We start from the raw sequence: 19,053 nt of genomic DNA, 5'->3' as shown, positions 1-19,053 counted from the left end.
ACAACTTTTAACTTGTGAAAATGTTCTGTTGCTAACATCAGTCTCTGTTAAGAGCACTGGAAACAGGCCTCACTGCAAGGCGGGGGGGGGTTGTATTTTTTTAAAGTTTGCTTTTACGTCTTTTTTAATCAGTTGGCAGAGCCTTAAGTACCTGGGGCAACAGACTTGAGGATCTTGCCACCATTTGCTGTCCTTTCAGCGATTCCAGTGATTCCCACAATTTGTACTTTAGATTTCCATTCCCTGCCCCCGCCCCCCGTTCCCTCTTCTTGGAATTAAGATCTTATGGCCACAGGCCTGGTTGACATGGTGTCTGTCTCCTACATTCTCCTCCTCTCCTTTCCCCCACTGTTTGTTCCTTGCTTCCTAACAGTGTGAATCCTCTCCATGTCATGCTGGAGTCATGAGATACATCCTAGGGGCAAGCACAAGATCCTCACCAAGGAAGACTGGAAAAGCGGTCTACTATCTTGACCCACATCTAAAATTTTATTTTGAAAGGGGAAAAATGTAACAGCAAGAGTAATTCACAACAAGAGTGCTGTAGACATCTAATTTTGGGGAAATTTCATTTAGCTACTGTGGCTTAAAACATACAGCCAGGCACATGGAAAAGAGAAATTACGGGTTGCAGAAAGCAGGAGGGGAGACCAATCTTCTGCCTCAGGATATAGAGCTCAGGCTGATAGTCAGAGAGGATGGGAGACCTGGAGGAGCCAACTTGCAAACTTCAATTTTTGAAAGGGTTAGACCACGGGGATGAGAACCAGGACTGCTGGGTTTTGGGGACAGCCATTGAGGAAATGGAGTTCAATGTGAAACTAGAATCATATGAAGAAGCACAGAAGAGAACTTTAATTATTGCCAACTGATGTCGGTTCTTTTTCCTCCTGCTGCCCCAAAAGCCACTTCCTCTTCTTTCTTTTTTTTTCATCTTATTTCCGCAACAGGTCCTAACCATTTAAGGTAAAAAAAAATCAGCAGTTCCACCAATCCCTGCCCCCTTCTTGCACACTATGCAAGTCCCCAGAAAACCACAAAAAAGCAGAGGACGGGTAGGGCAGAAGTTAGATTTGCAGTTTTCTATGGGATTCTCTGGCAAGACATTGCACTGAGTGTAGCTGGAAAGAAGACCTGGGATAAGGAGGGGAAGTTTTCAAAGGTGCCTCAAGGATGGTTGCAAAGTGGGGGAGGGTACCTTGGACAATGGCAGGACCAGGAAGGCTCCTCCACCGCTGGCCTCCACAACGATGGCTAAGAACTGGGGGTTGACAGAGCAAAAATTCCCATCCCATGTCATTTGGGAAACGCGTATGTCGTCATAACATTGGTCAGCCTTCACTGGTTGTCCATAGACATGACGGAACTTACTGGACCTCACAACTTTACGGCTCATGGTTCCTGCAAAACAGCAGACCTAGGAGTAACCCCACACTGTCATCATCGGGAGCATGCAACCACCACAAACATTTCCTTATCGAAACCTTGACCCCAAGCGAGTCAGTGAAGGCCCTTAGCCCCAACTCACCACCTGCCAACCACGCTGATGCCTCTGCATCTCAGCCCAGCACCAACCCCATGCTGAAGAGCCATCTGGGATCGAGAAGATCTTATTATAGCTGCAGCTTCTACAGTATTTGCTAAAATCATGCAGCTGCAAAATATCATTGTGCAAACCAACCCCCTGCCCAAGTAGACCCCTCCATGAGACAAACCTCTTCCAACAGAATCAAAGAGCTCACTCAGAATACAGTAAATCTAAGGGACTGCTGCGTTCCTCAAGTCCTAAGCAGACCAACCACCCCAAGGATCCTGCAAGATGAGTATGCAGCCCAGTCCAATACCAGTTTATTCACAGATTAGCTCCACCAGACCTCAGCATTATAAATAACAAAGATGTAACCCTTAAATCCGCACATATTTTCTTCAGTGGAGCTCAGGATATGGTATATGGGGTACTTATTATTCTCACAACCACCCTGTGAAGTAGACTGGCTTGAGGAATAAAAATTTCCAAAAAGCCAGCTAGTTTGCTTCACAGTTGGGAAAAACGACTGCAGATTTCTCTGGCCAAACCCAATGCTTTATTTCACCACTCTCTGAGGTCTTCCATGTGCTGGACTATAACCCCCATCGTTCCCAGCAAGAACAGCTGGGCATCAGGTGGGAGAAAGCTGCTCTCTTTATTAATGACATCCAAATGGAAGAATGAAACAGCATCTACTTCCAAGACTGCTAGCTGATGTGGGCGGGAAAGCAAATGCATTCCCAATTCTAAATAAATCCAAGGGCAAATTAAACCATAGAAGGGCTCCTGTTTTCTAAGCTCGAAAAGACAAGCATGTCTCCCTGCAACCTACCTCACAGGGCTCTGTCTTTGCCCATCAAAGTTCTAAAGCCCCGATAAAATCAACAGCGCAAGAGTCTTCCCACATCCCATAGCTCTAGAGCCCCGTGCACAAAGCAGAGGGACACCCCAGTCCCCTTTTGGTTACCCCCAATCTTAAGCACTCACCTGCAGCTTCCGTAGCTGATGTACCACACAATGCATTAGGGATGGAGGGCTCAGGCTTTTTAAAAGCCATCGCCCAGGAACAGCGCTGGGAGGGCTATCTCTTAAAGGGCCAGTGTACAGAAAGCTCTCAACCTCTGCTTGTCATAAATACTTTTTCTCACTTCCCCTCCTCCTCCCCATTTCTTTAGCAACCTGAACATGTGCGTTTTTCAACCGTAAGGTGACATAAAATTGCTGCCTTATTTGCGCAAAATACAGCTGTACAAGATCCCAAATGAGAGGGGAAATGACTCCCTGTTAAAAGAATTGTGTGCAGGTTCATTTGGACAGTTCCAAACTGCACAGATCTCTTCATTCCTGATTGAAGAAGAGCCCTGCACAGCCCAGAGGCTTTCTACCTAGGTACAGTAAAATCTTATGGTTCCAAAAGGTGTCCTGCTGTACTTCTGTAAAAAATCGTAGCATGAAGCACCACTTCAAATATTTGCCCCCCTTCCTCCCTGATAAGCAGGGCCATGCCATCAGTCCCAGAAAATGGGCAAACGGTGGTACCAGCTGCAGAACTGAGCTCCCAAAAAGCATTAAACAGCACGCACAAAGACATTTTTAGCCCTTGTATTTGTGAAGCTATCTCAGTGTTGCTATCTCATTCAGGTGAATGGGGTTGCCCCAAAATATCACCCAGTTGCAGATGGAGGCTTGACCGTTAACCTCGTTAACAAAAGTTGGTTAACATTTCTCTACCGGCTACTGATATTCCCAAGTACTGGGGAGAATGCAATGATTTCACATGCATGCTTGCACATTGCACATACATGGATGGAACTTCTCAGTAAACATGTGCAGTTTCCTATGTATTCTGCAGAAAAGAAGGGCTAAGCCTCCAGGTGGGGGGCTGCCAGAGTGTGCCTGCTGTTTGCTGCAAAATAATTTTGCTTGTACAGGTTTAACTATTATATGGATCACTAATATAATAGAGGATCCCCACTCTATTGAGTTGCTGGTCACATTTGAAATTCTGACAGCCTGCTGTAACACTCACACACAGTGGCTGTCATAGTGGCCAATCTCTCACACAATCAAAAAACAGTGACCAGAAGCCCCACTAGTAAAGTTGCTCCACACCACCCCCTCCGCAGGGTGTTCTCTTCTAACTCAGCTTCATCTTGCCTTTTTTCTGGGCAAGCGAGCACTTTTCCACATAAACTACTAGGATAACCTCCCCCCCAATAATTTTTATTTTCCAAGGAAGAAATTTGAAAACCAATTATTTTACATATAACTCTACTACAGTTTTCACCTAGCTTCTTTGATCTGGGGTGTCTTATTCAGAGCCCTTTATTCATTTATGCTAATACACTGCTCAGGAATCTACCAACCGCTGTTTCCAAAGTTATCTTGTGTTACTCTCTGAACAAAAAGATTTTCCAAAATTTTCTGGGTAACAAATAAGGGCAGTTCCAATCAAATGAACTAATAATAGTACAAGAAATCCCATCAAGTCGAAACACCCACATTAAAACAAACATTTCAGCAATAACTGGCTGTGAAAATATTTTTATAATAATAATAATAATTTATTAAATTGGTATGCTGCCCAACTCCCCAAAACTCTAGGCAGCTCACAACAATCAAAACAAAGAAATTAGAATAAAACTGATAAAAGGAAGATAAAAGATGTTGAGAATGACAAACTAGATGAAATAAAATGAGGGGTCGCGCTGTCCCTCGCCCAAGGCCTGGGTGAAGAGCCAGGTCTTCACGGCTCTTCTAAAAACAGCAGAGTAGAGGCCATCGGATCTTGGGGGGAACCTTGTTCCAGAGCGCAGGTGCTGCTACAGAGAAGGTGTGCTTACAGGGTCCTGATAGATCATATTGTTTAATCGAAGGAACCCAGAACACACCAACCCTGCCAAATCAGATCAGCTGGGCAGATGCTATGGGAGGCAGGCAGGTCCCTCAAGTAACCAGGCCCCACGCCCTGTGGGGCTTTGTAAGTAAAAACCAGCAACTTGAATCACACCTGGAAGCAAACTGGCAACCAGTGCAGCTCACAAAGAGTGTTATATGGGCACATCGAGGCATATCCATCACTGTTCGCCCCACTGCATTCTGGATCAGTTGATGCTTCCTGGTGGTCTTCAAGGGCAGCCCCATGTAGAATGTGTTGTAGCAGTCAAGCCATGAAGTGACTAGCACGAGTGACTATTTATAGAGGAAACCCACCATCTTAAAAAGAGGCTAAGTTATTGCTAATTAATTATGATAATAAAGGCCTGGGAGATTATGATATTACTACTACCACTACTACTACTTTCCTGGCATTAAGAAAACATGAAGGCTGGGTTCCCACAAAACATTTAAGCTCATTTTGAATTAACCTGTTTTCTGAATGTGCAGAATATATTGAATCATAAACTAAACAAACAAGCTGTATGTTGCAACCTCCCCCTAAACTTAACATATATAGATGTAACCCCTAGATGTTTCACATGTTTAAGCAATTGTATGTTGCCAAGAAGTTCTAGGTAGGGTTCACTGCAGAACACATTTTCAACATGAGCAGCCATTTCAGACCTGCATTTTCTCATTTTTAATGTTCTAGCCATCTTCTCTATCTCAGACTGTGGGGAGAATTGAAGAAACGCGTCTGTGAAGATTTCAAAGGGCAGGTCATGGGGGGGGGAATCACATTTGATTTGATTTGATTTGATTTGACTTATTTATTAACTTTAAGATGGGGGGGTGGCCAGTGACATCACCAGAGTGGGCAGGGCTCTCCTTTTCAACCTGCTTTTATAATGGTTAAAGGCCAAATAGGGATGAAGTTGCACAGCGGCTTAATGCATGCATTTTGACTCTTTCTCTTCAAAAAACTGAAATTTCAGTACTGAAAGGATTTGCTGTCATATTCTGAGCTGCAAAAATGGGGCAGGCAGCAGAAGAACGCAACCCATGGGTTGATCACCCTGACCTACAAGAACAGGCAGGACTAAGATACTAATCCAGAAAGAGCTTTGCAGGTTATAAACAGCACTCAGAATATAGCCCAGAAACATCCAGAACCACTGAAAGCACTGAAATAGAGTAATAGGAAAATATTTGTAAAGTGAAAGTGAATAGCAGAGCACTAACCTGCAAAAGAAAAATGGCACAATTGCTGACACCATTAGTGGGGAAATTGGCAACTTGGGGAACCTCAAATAGAACCCAAGATTTTAGGGTGGAAGACAAAACAGTTTTCCTGAGTCTGGGAATATAATTCCAGAGTTGAACAATATCTGAGTCATCTCCATCTTTCCTGGTACCGGATTCAGATTGCCAAGGGGAATATCTTTTGTTATTTCTTTAAGCGCAGCCTTGAGATAGAGGAACACAGTTAGGCAATCATTCCAGATGAGTCACCTTCTTAAGTCTTTGGCAGCACAAACCACAGACAGACTTCATAGTATTTGAAAACTGCAAGTACAGTAGTTGCAGTCCAGTAGACCTTTGCTAGGAAGTCTTTCTTAGGAGAAGAAAGATGGAAGGCTGTGTGATTAGTATGAGGAGCCCTTTCACCAACACACGTCACATCGAGACAATTGTTGCCTTCTCTGTGACATCTGGCTTCCACTTTTCTGCTAAGCAAGCATGTGAGTGATGAGGAGTAAAGAGAGAAAGAAAAAACATTTTAAATTCAATTACACTTGTATTATATTCTATTTCAAATCATGCTACCAAAGTGAAAAACATTTGTCCTTGGAATCAATTTGTTCTCCACACTCCTAGCACTACAGATATTAAAATTCATTTAATACGTTAAAGTTAGAAGGACTCCATTATCACCACCTTGTGTGAAGTTAAACTTATTTTTATGCATTTAAACTTTCTCTTAAAAAATCCCAACACATTGCATTTAACAGGCTTTCTATCCACTGTTCACAACAGCTCACATCAACAGAAACTAAAACTTTTTTTATTATCCTGTATTTCTTTATTTCAAGGACCTCAAGGTTGGATACATGCTGTGCACATCCATCCCCTTTATTCTTACAATAATCCTTGAAAATTAAGGAAGAATGACTGGTGCTCCACACTGTATTAAGACAAAGGTGCACAGCTTTTTTTAGGCCAAGGACCATACTTGGCCTTTCAGTGGTGTGCCAGAAGCTGCACTCCCAAACACAGGTAGGACCAGGTCAAAAATTAAATTTGATTAACTTTTAACTATTTCTCTCAATGGCTACGATCATTTTCTTTCTAGGGTAGAAAGTTTTGGTGGGGCTTTGGGGGCCACCACTCAAGGGTTTGGGGAATTGCCTGCAGCTCAGATTATGCCCTACTATGCTAAGCCATGGTGGTTTAATCAAGGTTTATTGGGTAAATCACAATTGATTTTAAGCCAAGTCTTATAAGCTACAGAGGCTGGGTTTACACAATACACTAAACTAAACCAAGCTCTCACACTTCACTTTCACACTATGTGTGAACCCAGCCAGTGACGAGATCTAGATTACCCAATAGATGTTATGGCTAAGTATAGATGTTAAGCCAAGTCCCTCCCTCAGATTCTGAGCTAAACTGGTATTTACAGAGGAATGTTGGCCTGGTTGATCCTCTTGGACAATTTTCACTCAGCCTGGAAAAAGACACAGAGCTAAATCTCAGGCAATTTGGCCTCTCGGTTTATGATGTAATTTCATTAGGGCCTGAGGGAGGCAATGCAGAACCAAGACAGTGCGTTTTTGATACTGACCTTGGCATTAACCAGAGCACTCGTCCTGTGGGGATGGCTGGGTGGAAGACACTTATCCCAGCTACTTATTTAATGAACATCTTGAGGGTGCCACATCCAAGAGCTTTCTCTCTGACATGATTTAACCCTTACCATCTTTGCTGACAGAGAGGACATACAGCACAAACCTAATCAACTGGGGGATACCCAGTCCGTTATGTTTTACTGCACTGCCATGCAGCCTTGAGAACACACCCACTCACGTAAAATTGATCTGATAAGAAAGCTCCCCTTTTTCTGGCTGATGTCTCTTTTAGTATCTGGGAAGATAGCCAAATTCTGTGCAACTGCTATTACTACCAAGAAATTAACAGTTTAGCCTTCACCTGCTAGATATCGAATGCCATGTATGTTTTATTTTTCCCACGCCATGCTGGGAAAGATGGAAGAAAAGAGAAGAGGACTGACTCAGTTACAGTGGTGATGGGCGCACCATTAGAAGACCTGAAAGACCAGGCTAGGGGCAGATCGTCATGGAGAAAATCTATCTGTTCAGTCGCTAAGAGTCAAAACTGACTTGATGGCACATAATCAATGGTTAAGATCAATTAGCTTTTAATTTTAGACACCTCCCCTAATTATTATATATTAGATGCACATTTATATCTTATTGTTGCTTTGTTTTACTTTATTTTTACTTCCTTGTATTGCCTTATTTTTGGAATCTGAATTTTTCTAGTCTCTGACTTCAAGCCAGATTCTTGTCCAGAATTACCCTGCCTCTCCTATTTTCTACATCTGATCCTTTCACCAAATCTGAGAGTCAGGGCTGTGTACAACTGGATTAAATCAAAATAAAACATTAGAATAAAATAATACATCAGCAGCAAACCTACGAAGTTAAAGTAATAGATAAAAACAAAAAACAAACTTTTCTACTGGAGAGATTCTGAGATAGACATCTCCCACTCCTTCTTGAGTGAAGGAATTCCATAATTAGGGTGTCCTCACTGAAAAAGCTCTTTTCCTTGCAATAATGACCCTCTGAAATAGTTGCCTCCTGCTCAAAGTAAGATACTCACATATAGGCTGGCTGGATTACTATACTGCACTATTTTCCACTACAATCTGCCCCTAAATGTAACTCATAACCATCCATTTGGGTAGAATATGGTGGCTAAGTTTTTGATTAGCATATCTTGATTCATGCATGTTATGGCTATTCATCACAAAACTGAATTGGCTGCTGTCTGGACTTGATCCTAACCCCGAATACTAGTGCTTCCTTTTAAACAAGTTGGAATCCAAGTACCTGAAGGAGACAAATCCTTAAAACCTAAAGTTTTAGAACCTGCACTCTGATAACTATTTAGAATCAGATTAGTGATAGCCCTGTTAGCATCGTTTTTTTCAGTCTTTAGTTAATGTAAAAACAACCACAACCCGTTTCTGATGGTGTAATGTTCATGGAGCAATCAGATATTAATAATGTATACTTTTAGAGTGATAAGAAAAACCATACTGTAGTTTTAAATTATACAGATATAAACAATATATTTGATGTTTTCAGGAGAGCTACATTGGGAAAATATTTTTTCAAAGTGAGACAAAGTAACCCATTAAGGCCTATCAGGAATCACGTTCTGATTATCACTGACTCAGCCGCTAGCCTGTTCCAAGTCTGCTTTCTCTCGCTTGCGGGTGGAGTGAAATCTTACCTTTTCCACCGTGCCTTCAGCAAAAAGATTAAGCATGTGGTTTTTGCTATTACACAGCTTATTCTGAATCCTGTTTCAATTGATGGACTTTCAAATTTGCTAGTTGGTTTCCAGCCAGACATATTTTAGAAAATGGATTGGGTTTATTTTTATTGTAAAGCACTTCAAAACCTTTCTGGCTAAAAGGGAAGGCAGAAGGTTAATAAATATAGCAAATAAGGGCAGCCTGAGGAGGATTCCTGTTGCTGCACAACTGAAACTCGGTGTTTCTTTGCTTATTCATGTTTAAAACAGAATAAGAATCAGATTAGCTTTAAAAAATAGAGGCTGTATTCCCACCATACACTAAGCCACAAACGAGACCACTACTCTTTAGCTCAGGGCTGGAAAGTCTGCTTCCGTCTCTTTGTAGCAGATTGCTGAAATCTACAGCGCCATTCCCACCATTTCGAGGTGGAAACCCCTGAAAACCGCAGTGCTGCAAGCAGTCAAATTGCCCTATATCCCCTTCTAAAATAAAACCTCCCATTGCACATAGCCTCGCCTCCTGGCCCTTCCGCAAAAGTCGCTTTCCCTCGCTGGAGCCTAACTGATCCTGCAAACCCAGGCAACGTATTTAGCAGGACTTTGCAGCGATCCGGATTCAAAGGCGATTCATGGAGCAGGAAGGGCAACTCTTTCCACCAAACGCGCTTGACGGAAGGAGTTGCCGACAGGTGCGCCAAGCGTCTCTCCCAAACCGCCTTTTTGCTTTCCAACTTGGATCGCTGCGTAGCCCTAGTAGTCAATGGGTGTTCAGTGGATCCTGCGAAATCAGAAGACTAGTTTGAATAGACCGTGGCTAGGTTAATCAAGGAACCCCTGTCGTGCGCCCCGACCATGCAGCCACTTTCCATCCCCGTTGCCGGGATTCGAACCCGCGCTCTCGACGGACGGACGGACGGCATCCCTTAAAACAAGCCCAGATGCACAGCATCCAGAAGAGGATTGGAGGCGCGCTGAGCCAAAAGGCGGGGCCCAATGGGAGTCAAGCGCGCGCGAGCCCGAGGGTGGGGCCTCATCGCGGTGTGGAATGTTTTGGGCGCGGCGCTTCCGGGTTCGGCTCCTGACGTTTCTATCCAATTCAGGCGCGCCGCGGCCCGCAAAGCGCCAGTCGGCAAGCCGGACGCATGCGCTGTTTGAAGGATTTCCAGCCGCAGCTCCGGGGAGCGCATGGGCAGTGCTTCTCTTGCCGTTTCTTCGACGAGCGCATGCGCAGTGCTGTCGGGCGGTGTCGGTTCCGGGTAAAGCGGGGATAGGAGCGGCTGCGGGAGCTTCTTGATTAGATCAGCCATGGCTGCAGCGGCGGCGACAGCGGCCCCGGGTGGGGCGGGAGCCGTGCCGGTGCCAGGAGTGCCAAGGCTGGGAGTGGAGACAGTAAAAGGGCAGGCTTTTGACGTGGGACCACGTTATACGGACCTGCAGTACATCGGCGAGGGGGCGTACGGCATGGTCTGGTAAGTGAGCGCGAGCCCTGCAGATTGGCCCTGAACGGGAACCATACCTGGGCTAAGCGTCCAAGATTTATCTGGCGTGCCTGTTCCTACAAGCTGGCTTCGCGCGGCCACCGTACCCTGCCTCAGAAGCTCCCGCCATATTGTTTCTTAGTTACCGAAGTCCTACAAGGGTGCATGTTGTTTTCCTTGATCCGGAACCTGCTTTCCCCAACTCCCTTATGGGCCGCTGCCCGCAGTGTCTCTTCCTTCAGGACGCGCGTCCTGGGACTTTGGATCCATTCCGTTGCAGGGTGTGTTGCAGATGCTCGCTGTCAAAACTGGCTTCCAAAGCAAGAGCAGTCGACGCAGCCAGCCGTGCCAAGTCATTGTTGTATTCTGAGCACCTCCCTGAAACCAGTCCTCGCAGACTGTTATCTTCCTGTGCCAATATTTGCAGATTTCCTGTAAAATGTTCAGGGTGCCTTGCAGCTGGGTGTTGGTTTGCCAACCTAAAGTTACCAGTAACTGGTCTTCAGTTATACTCCTGTGCTTGTTAATGTCCAGCTGCAAAAAGCTGCAGAAGTTGCCACTTTCTTTTTCTTTGTCGGTGCAGCGCGCTCAATAAAACAGCCTGATGAACTTTACCTAGTTGCATAATTCATAGTGCCCCAGGAGCCCTTCCCTGAGAGTTGGCAAGCCTGTATCTCTCCATTAAATCTTTATGCCTTATAGTTAGTTATTAAGCTGCACAGCAGCCCCCATCCAGGTGCCAACCTCAGACAGCGCCTGGTCTATTTAGATCACTATCCCTGCAGGCCAAATATACCTTCACCAACAATACTAAGTGCGATATACATACTAATTGATCTAATCATAATATATACTGGCTTCTGTGCTGCGATCATCATTTGTTTACATGAAAGCTGGGCTATATTAAGCTTAGGCCTTTCTTGAGTGCTGCACTGTTGATACAATGACTTTCAGCATGTTTATTGAAACGTTCCAAATAGCCACTCTATTTTCCGTCAGTAACTTGAGTCTCGTATCAGACTTTCCATATTCTTAACGCTCCACTTTTTTCTGAAATACTCGTAATCACATTGCAAAAGGTTTGGAACTAGTATACTTTGTATTAGTCAATACAACACACACGTATACATCCCCAAGTGTTTCTGTATTGGAATCTTTATTTGGTGGTAGTAACTGTATTTACATGATACACTTATCAAGTAACCTGATTTTCTAGGTTAGCAAGACCTATTTCCTATCAAGATCTCAGAGGTCTCACTTCTGTTCTGTAGCCTTGGTAACAGCCAGCACTTTCCTCAGATTGTAATAGTTGTTGTCCCACATTGGTATAATGTGCTATTAGTGTTTTCTCCTTCCTTCTTTGCCCTTTTGTTGAAGTCCAAAATTAAGATAAACATTCAAGCTTTTTGGTGGATTATCTTGAGTACAGAATGTTTGTTCCTCTCATGAATTTCTAGGGTGATCCTCTTCTATTGGGGAGCGAAATGATTTCTCAGTTTTGATAGTGAAAGTATGCAGATTTAATATATTGAAGAGTCCAGTATGCATTTGCCTTTATTTCTTTACAGCTCGGCATATGATCATGTCAACAAGATCCGAGCTGCAATCAAAAAGATCAGTCCTTTTGAGCACCAGACATACTGCCAGCGCACACTGCGAGAGATCAAGATACTCTTGCGTTTTAAGCATGAGAATGTCATTGGCATTAATGATATTCTTCGTGCACCTACCATTGATCAGATGCGTGATGTGTATCCTTGCAGACCAGTGTTGTGTCTTTTCATGTGTGGAAGGAGATCTGCCTGGAAGAAGGTTTATACACAAAGAAAATGTGTGTGTTCTATAATAATCTATATTCAGTCTTACTCTGGTCCATTTTTTAATGAAATGCACCACTCAGAAGCTTTAACTCACATTGAATATAATGATGTACAATAGGGTGCTTGTATGATTATGCCAGCATCTGGGCTGGCTTCCACTTGCCTTCTGGGCATGGTTCCAGGTGTTCCTTTCTTAATAATTAGATCTATGAAACAGTTGTCTCTTCTTCTCTTGTGTCCTCTTAGATTAAGAATGCTTTTTCAGTCGCATCCCTTTGCTTAGCAGCCCTGTAAAGAGATGATGGTTTACTTTATACTGTAGATGAATTGAACATAGTGTAAGTCATTTCTTTCTGGCTTTAATTGAGCTATTAGAAGCAAACTCAATGTGTGGCTGGTGTGATCATTAATCTGACCACCTGTAGAGATACTGCTTTCTATACCCTTTGCAGGAAATTACTTTCCTTGACAGCTTCCCTGCCTTCCCCTTTCCTGCTGGAGAGGGGCACTATTTATCTTTTTTCAGATACATAGTTCAAGATTTGATGGAGACAGATCTCTATAAGCTTCTGAAGACCCAACAGCTCAGCAATGACCATATCTGCTACTTCCTCTATCAGATTCTTCGAGGGCTGAAATACATTCACTCTGCCAATGTGCTTCACCGAGATCTGAAGCCCAGCAATCTTCTCATCAACACCACTTGTGACCTGAAGGTGGCACTCTAAAACTTTTGCTAGGCCTTCTTCACCTGCCAACAATCTCTTCCTCACTTTATTCTGCAGTGCAATTAATTCTCCCTTTATTTGGGGTTTGCCACTCCATGGTTCTCTCTCTTCTTACAGATCTGTGATTTTGGCTTAGCCCGAATTGCTGACCCAGACCACGATCACACAGGATTCTTGACAGAGTATGTTGCCACTCGCTGGTATCGAGCTCCTGAAATCATGCTTAATTCCAAGGTAAATTAAGCAGAATGAAGAGAACATGTAAGCCAGAACACCTGAATCTAAAAGCATTGTTACCATATCAAATCTAGTTTCTCTTTTCAGATAAAAAAGGTAATGCCTTGCATAGCCATGAAGAGAACATGATTAAGATAATTCCTAAGCCCAGATCAGCCTGGCAAATGGATATGTATAATGTTTCAATGCACAGCAAAACCATTTCTTACTATTTTCTTTCTCTTAGTTGTCCAGTTTACCATAGCAATCCTAGCATACCTAACCAACCCAGAGGCCTAGCTGAAGGATGCTAGTATGAGGAAGACTGCTGTATAGGTTAGGCTGGGAGAAACTAAGTTTTCCTGAGAACTTTTATTTTGCTGGGTCCACAATTTAAGATGCTTCTCTTATGAGGAAGTGTGAGTTTTCATTGCACTAAAAAGTTTATTTGCTAGGATGGAATAGCATCCATGTCAATAAAGGGATTGCTATGCATGGCCTAATAGCAACTGAGAGCAGAGTGGGTTAGAATCACAAATCCTAGCTTCTGTTTCTGTGTCTTCTCCCCCTACTCAGGGCTACACTAAGTCCATTGATATATGGTCAGTGGGTTGCATCTTGGCTGAGATGCTGTCGAATCGACCTATCTTTCCTGGCAAGCACTACTTGGACCAGCTCAACCACATCCTGGGTAAGAGGGAAGGCAACTGAGCAAAGCTTTTGAGAGGGTGGCATAGGAAAGGATTTGTTCGGAGCAGCCTCTTGAATCAGTTGTGTAGCTGATTCTGCCTTTCTCCTGGTCTTTGGGTATACTCTGCTTGCTGCATAAGGCCTCCCTCATTATAGGTTTAATGCCTGTTTCTCCTCTAGGGCTTGCAGTATCCTAGATATCCAATGGCTCTCTGTCCACCCATCTCTGCAGGTATTTTGGGTTCCCCGTCTCAGGATGACCTGAACTGCATCATCAACACGAAGGCTCGCAATTATCTCCAGTCATTGCCTCAAAAGCCCAAAGTTCCTTGGGCTAAACTGTTCCCAAAGGCTGATCCCAAAGGTAAGGGAGAAAGAAGGCTGAAAACGTGCAGCTTCATCCTGTGAAGTTGAACTACTGTATCCTCAACTATCCTGTAAAACTTTCGCCAACCATACATCTACTAATATGCAGTGTAGGGCCCAATCTTGATTTTGGATGAAGACTGTACGCTTCACTATTTAGAAACTGGCTGTCCGTTTTAATGTGGTTGGAGATAGACTTTGTGCAGAAACCGAATGGTATGAAAATTTAGTTGCTTAAACAATACACGTGGTACAATACAGACAGAATGGCCCTACATTTCACTTTCTGCCTTCTTTCATTCAGGCTGTTAGGGTTCCAGTAATAATTGGCAAGAAAAGAGAATTCTTCTGTCATTTAGGGAGTATAAGAGGGAGTTTATGCTGAAATGTGCATTCTCTGTAATTGAATGCAGGAAGCCTAACTTCCTTTCTCTCCCTTCAGTTTCATCTCACAATTTGAAAATCTGCATTCTAGACCAGCCTTCCCCAATGTGATAACCTCTAGATATGTATACTACAGTCAACATCATTCCCAGCTTTCAGTGGAAGATACATGCTGAAGGAGAGAGAGAAGAATATATAAGCATCTTAAACTAATTCTAAAAGCCTTTTAGAACTAAGTTGGCTTGGTTCACATTTATGAGCCATTTTTCATATACAACTGGTTCCCAGAGCAGCTTAATTTGTAACAGAAGCAGGCAGTCTTTTTGTGGCTGAAGGACACAGGGTATGTGGTGGTGGTGAAGTAATATTACTGGAAGAGGGCCAAATGTTTTGTTCCTTTTTTGGACCAAATATTGCATTAAGCCTCAAAGATCAGTGGTTTTGCTTTGGCGATGGGAGTGCTCACCCAAATTATACAATTATATATAGTAATATTCTATATTAGACAGTATATTAGATATGTAAAGTTTCAATGCAGTATCTTCTGGTCTCTAGCTGTTTATGCTGTCCCTTCGGAGGGAATATAAGAAGTTATAGGTGGTAAATAACATCAGTTTGTAGAAACTTTCTTTCACGTGATTCACCCAATTCCTGTTGCCCAATTCTGTATTTCTTCTTGAAAATCACCTCTTTCCATCAAACATTGGTTTTCAATGCCTCTTTATCTTTTATTGTCTGTTCTGGCCATCATCTGTTAATCCAGGTTTTATGTAAGTGTCTTTCCCAGGCAGATGTGGGCCAGCACCTGTTAGTACAAAGAGATAGCCATTGAAATAGAGACCCTGCCAGACTTAAGGATCTGAATTGGCTATGAATAACCAGGAAAGTTAACCTGAGCTTCTAATAGACAGATCACTGTACATATGAACTCAGGATGCTACAATAAGGAAAAACTTCAAATGATAGAAAAGAGATTAAAGAGAAAACAGTATTTGCCACATGTAAGAATATTACTGTATAGTGTGCTGTATTTGGACTACCCTGTAGTTCTGGATTGTCTCATTTCAAAAAGATGATTGAGAGGTGGAGAAGGGCAACCAAATTGGTTAAGAGTAGGGGACTAGGAAAAGCACTGGAGTTCTTTAGGAAAAAAAGTGAGATGAGGAAAATGATCTTTGAATGATGGTGAATTGATTTCTTTCTTGGTGCTCTAATATACAGATAGTGGATTAAATTGACTGGCCATAGATTTTGAATAAAGAAATGGGAGTACTATTTCCTACAACATAATTTATATGAGATTCTTGGCCAAAGAAAAAGACAGAAGTGTTAGTATTGGTCAGTAATATCAATCATACTAAAAGCAGATAAAAGTTAATTTAACATAATTATAGTAACTGCGATAGCTACATTTCTCAGGAGAGGGGTGGCTGTACAAATTGTTTAAATCAGTGTTTTTCAGTCTTGGCGACTTTAAGATGTGTGGATTTCAACTCCCAGAATTCCCATGAAGTTGAAGTCCATGCATCTTAAAGTTGCCAAGTTTGAAAAACACTGGTTTAAATAAACACATGGACCTTCCGCTTTGTAGGCACTCTATTCCTTTTTGTGGGAGAGTTGTGGGCTTTACAGAAGATGCTGGCCCAGATCCTTGGTCTGAATAGCAGGACTTTTCTTATGTGGAGGGTGAAGGAAGCTCTCACCCTCCAAATAAGTCTTCTGATCATCTGCTTTCTGAGACTAATGATCAGTTTCCTGCATTGCTCTCTGCTACCACTTGGGGATGCACTGCTACCATCTCTTTCCTAAACAAAATGGAATATTCTTGTTGCCATTTGTTGTCTAGCAGTTGATCCTACATCCTTTCACTTTTTTACCCTTTTCAGCTCTGGACCTGCTGGATAAAATGTTGACTTTTAACCCCAATAAGCGTATCACAGTGGAGGAGTCTTTGGCGCATCCTTACCTCGAGCAGTACTATGACCCTTCAGATGAGGTGCGGGTTGTTTTCTTTGGAGGGGGGCGGTCTTTTAAAAGGATGATGGGTGAAAGGGACAGAAAATAATGTCATGGCCTTAGTGTGGCTAGGAAGCAGAGTTCCTGCATTGTTTTTCTCTCTTCACCCCACACTAGCCAGTTGCTGAGGAACCATTCAGGTTTGACATGGAGCTGGATGACTTGCCCAAAGAGAAGCTGAAGGAACTGATATTTGAAGAAACTGCACGATTCCAGCCTGGCTATCAAGGGCCCTGAGAGGCTGTTCAGGCCAGTGGCAGGTATAACTGTTCATCTTCAAGGATGGCTAATTTAGCCCGCCCTCAGTAAAAGTTTTCCACCTGGAGATGTAACCCATGAATCATATCACCTAAGGATAACACTGCTTGGAGTCCTGCTGGGGTGGGGGGCAGGGGGGGGTTAAGCAAGGCACGGTTCCCAAAGCCATCTGCCTTGGCACAATCAATTCGTTGATTTCACTCCTGAACAAGTGGGTAAACAGCAGCCCAGTGCAAAAAGATCAGCAGATGTCATGGTATCCTGTGGACTGATAAGAGGAGACTTACCTTTGTGGCAAGCAAAAAGAGCTACTTATGATAACTCTGTGTTTTGTAACATATTGCAGCTGAGTGATTAAATGTGGTGACATCTTATATGCAAGAAACCATAGATAACTGAGCTGTAGTCAAGGCCTCCCAGGTACCAACGGGTGTAATCTTCATGAGATCCTTTCTTCTTTCAGGTCGCTGCTTCACCAGGAGATGATTTGGGACTGTACCCAGCTCCCCCTTTGGAATGTTGAGGGGAGCACAGGATTCAGGGGTACCAACTCCGGGGGTGCCCCTGTAGACTTGCTGTACAACTGCGCTTTGCTACGTGGCTGTGAACCCTGGTAACCCATCTCTGGACCCCCTTAATGTGATGTGTTGGGGTGAGACCCTGGTGCCCAGGTTGGGGAAAGGGGGGGCTGCTCCTCTCCCTATAAGGGGGAAAAGAAAACAGTCCCCCCTCCCTTTATCCCCTTTCAAAGCAATGAAAGGGGTGTCATCTCCTTTTTTTGGCATTTTATTGTCTTTGTTAATGAGTTAATAAACTAATCCTATGTTGGCAGGGCCATTTTCTGATCCCTTGGGCATTATTAGCAAGGGCAATTGAAATCAGATCCTGGTTCCTGGACATACACTTTGTGTCTTTCCTGTAATCCTCTGAACCCCACTACATTTTGAAAACTGGGAACAGAACCTTAAACATTCTGACTGCCCAGCTTTTCTGGAACACTCCTTAAGAATCCAGGAGCCTTGATTCCTTCCTGCACAAATAGAGGGCATGTCTGTGCTGGTGTTTATCAACTGATTTATGCCACTTTTGAAACTCCTGAAATGCACATCTGACCTTGGTCGTCATTCTAAGGAACTTCTGAAATGCAGTGCAAGGAAAGATCCTGTGATTATGAAAAATGTGCCTGGTTTGAAAGAGACAAATATCTCCCCTCTGCTTCTAACTGTTATGTAAGAAATAGTGCAGATGAAAAGGAAGTCCTTACATTTCATCTGCTTCCTCTACCTACAGACAATAAGATTTTTGGTTGTCTGCCTTCCTCTCCACCCTGCATTTAATAAATTGGGTGAGTGTGTGTGTGTGTGTGTGTGTGTGTGTGTGTGTGTAAACTGCTGCATACCTTGAGAAATCAGTTGGCCTCTGCAATGGCACAGCACTTTGTCTTCTTGCTGCTACGAACTAACATGACTGCCCTCCATTCCTTTCTCAATATTTTTAAATGCAGATTTTTAACTCCCACTCTTCATCATGCAAAGCAAAATCCCAAGGAGAGGAACTTACAGTTTGGGGCAAATATGAGTTGAAAAGTTGAGACACTGGGAAAATCACTGATTACAGCTCTGTTTTCTAAAGGGATAGTCCTGCTGCCCCAAAACAACCAGACTCTGCCAGGTAGAAAAGGTATTTTGGAGACATAAGCGGGCGATTGCTTTGGTGTCCGCTGTCAAGAGTGGAAATGAAGTCCTCCCCCTTAAAAGTTAGGCTTTGCAGGAATACTCCTGCTCAGATGGCCCCACCTCTCCAATTCCTTTCATGCGTGCCATTTTTCAGCACCAATTTGGACAATTGTTTTTTGCTGAAACTTTCAGTTTTCAAAGGTGGAAATGGGATATGGGATGTGTTTTTTGTTTCCCCTAACTTTCCATTTGAATGAAGGAGAAGCTTCTGTGTTCAGACAGCATTGCCTTTTTGTCCTAGCTGTGATGATATGCAGTGAGCTTTCTTCCTAGGGTGTGTAACCTTTTGAAGGAACTTGCATTAAAGGGAATTAATGCTTCTCCATCCTTCCCTGCTTTGGATTGTATAAAGACCCTAAAATAAATCATTCCTTTATTCCTTCA

General features: G+C 43.2%; 2 protein-coding genes across 5 annotated transcripts in view; one reads left to right on the top strand and one right to left on the bottom strand.

Annotated features, from left to right (window-relative positions):
• The window catches only part of CORO1A (coronin 1A), a 19,468-nt gene extending 9,263 nt beyond the window's left edge, over positions 1 to 10,205 (bottom strand). The window contains exons 1-3 of one of the 4 annotated variants that reach the window (XM_088142626.1): positions 7,254 to 10,205; positions 5,651 to 6,138; positions 1,199 to 1,401 (exon numbers count right to left, since the gene is read on the bottom strand). In XM_088142626.1, the coding sequence (XP_087998752.1) occupies positions 1,199 to 1,396 (198 nt within the window). In that variant the 5' untranslated portion in view covers positions 1,397 to 1,401; positions 5,651 to 6,138; positions 7,254 to 10,205. Of the gene's footprint in view, positions 1 to 1,198; positions 1,402 to 2,515; positions 2,778 to 5,650 lie in introns of those variants that run through there. The other 3 variants (XM_088142627.1, XM_025164157.2, XM_007424311.4) reach the window with 3 other exon arrangements.
• MAPK3 (mitogen-activated protein kinase 3) lies at positions 10,195 to 19,053 on the top strand. The gene is made up of 9 exons (XM_007424312.4): positions 10,195 to 10,446; positions 12,024 to 12,206; positions 12,802 to 12,991; positions 13,121 to 13,237; positions 13,796 to 13,910; positions 14,142 to 14,273; positions 16,546 to 16,655; positions 16,793 to 16,935; positions 17,397 to 19,053. Exons 1-8 carry the CDS (start codon positions 10,283 to 10,285, stop codon positions 16,910 to 16,912), a joined length of 1,131 nt encoding a protein of 376 aa, XP_007424374.1. The 5' UTR covers positions 10,195 to 10,282; the 3' UTR covers positions 16,913 to 16,935; positions 17,397 to 19,053.

The sequence above is a fragment of the Python bivittatus genome, unplaced genomic scaffold (genome assembly GCF_059951505.1).
Source record: "Python bivittatus isolate LINGU-HERP-01145 unplaced genomic scaffold, Pbiv_v1 ctg000440_np1212, whole genome shotgun sequence".
NCBI lineage: Eukaryota > Metazoa > Chordata > Lepidosauria > Squamata > Pythonidae > Python > Python bivittatus.
This window is presented reverse-complemented; position numbering and strand designations above follow the sequence as displayed.

Bases quoted from the DNA above. Each gene is read 5' to 3' on its own strand.
- MAPK3 (XM_007424312.4), top strand. From the start codon at position 10,283: ATGGCTGCAGCGGCGGCGACAGCGGCCCCGGGTGGGGCGGGAGCCGTG. The intron at 10,447-12,023 runs GTAAGTGAGCGC...ATTTCTTTACAG, and splicing joins GGGGCGTACGGCATGGTCTG to CTCGGCATATGATCATGTCA. The intron at 13,238-13,795 runs GTAAATTAAGCA...CCCCCTACTCAG, and splicing joins AAATCATGCTTAATTCCAAG to GGCTACACTAAGTCCATTGA.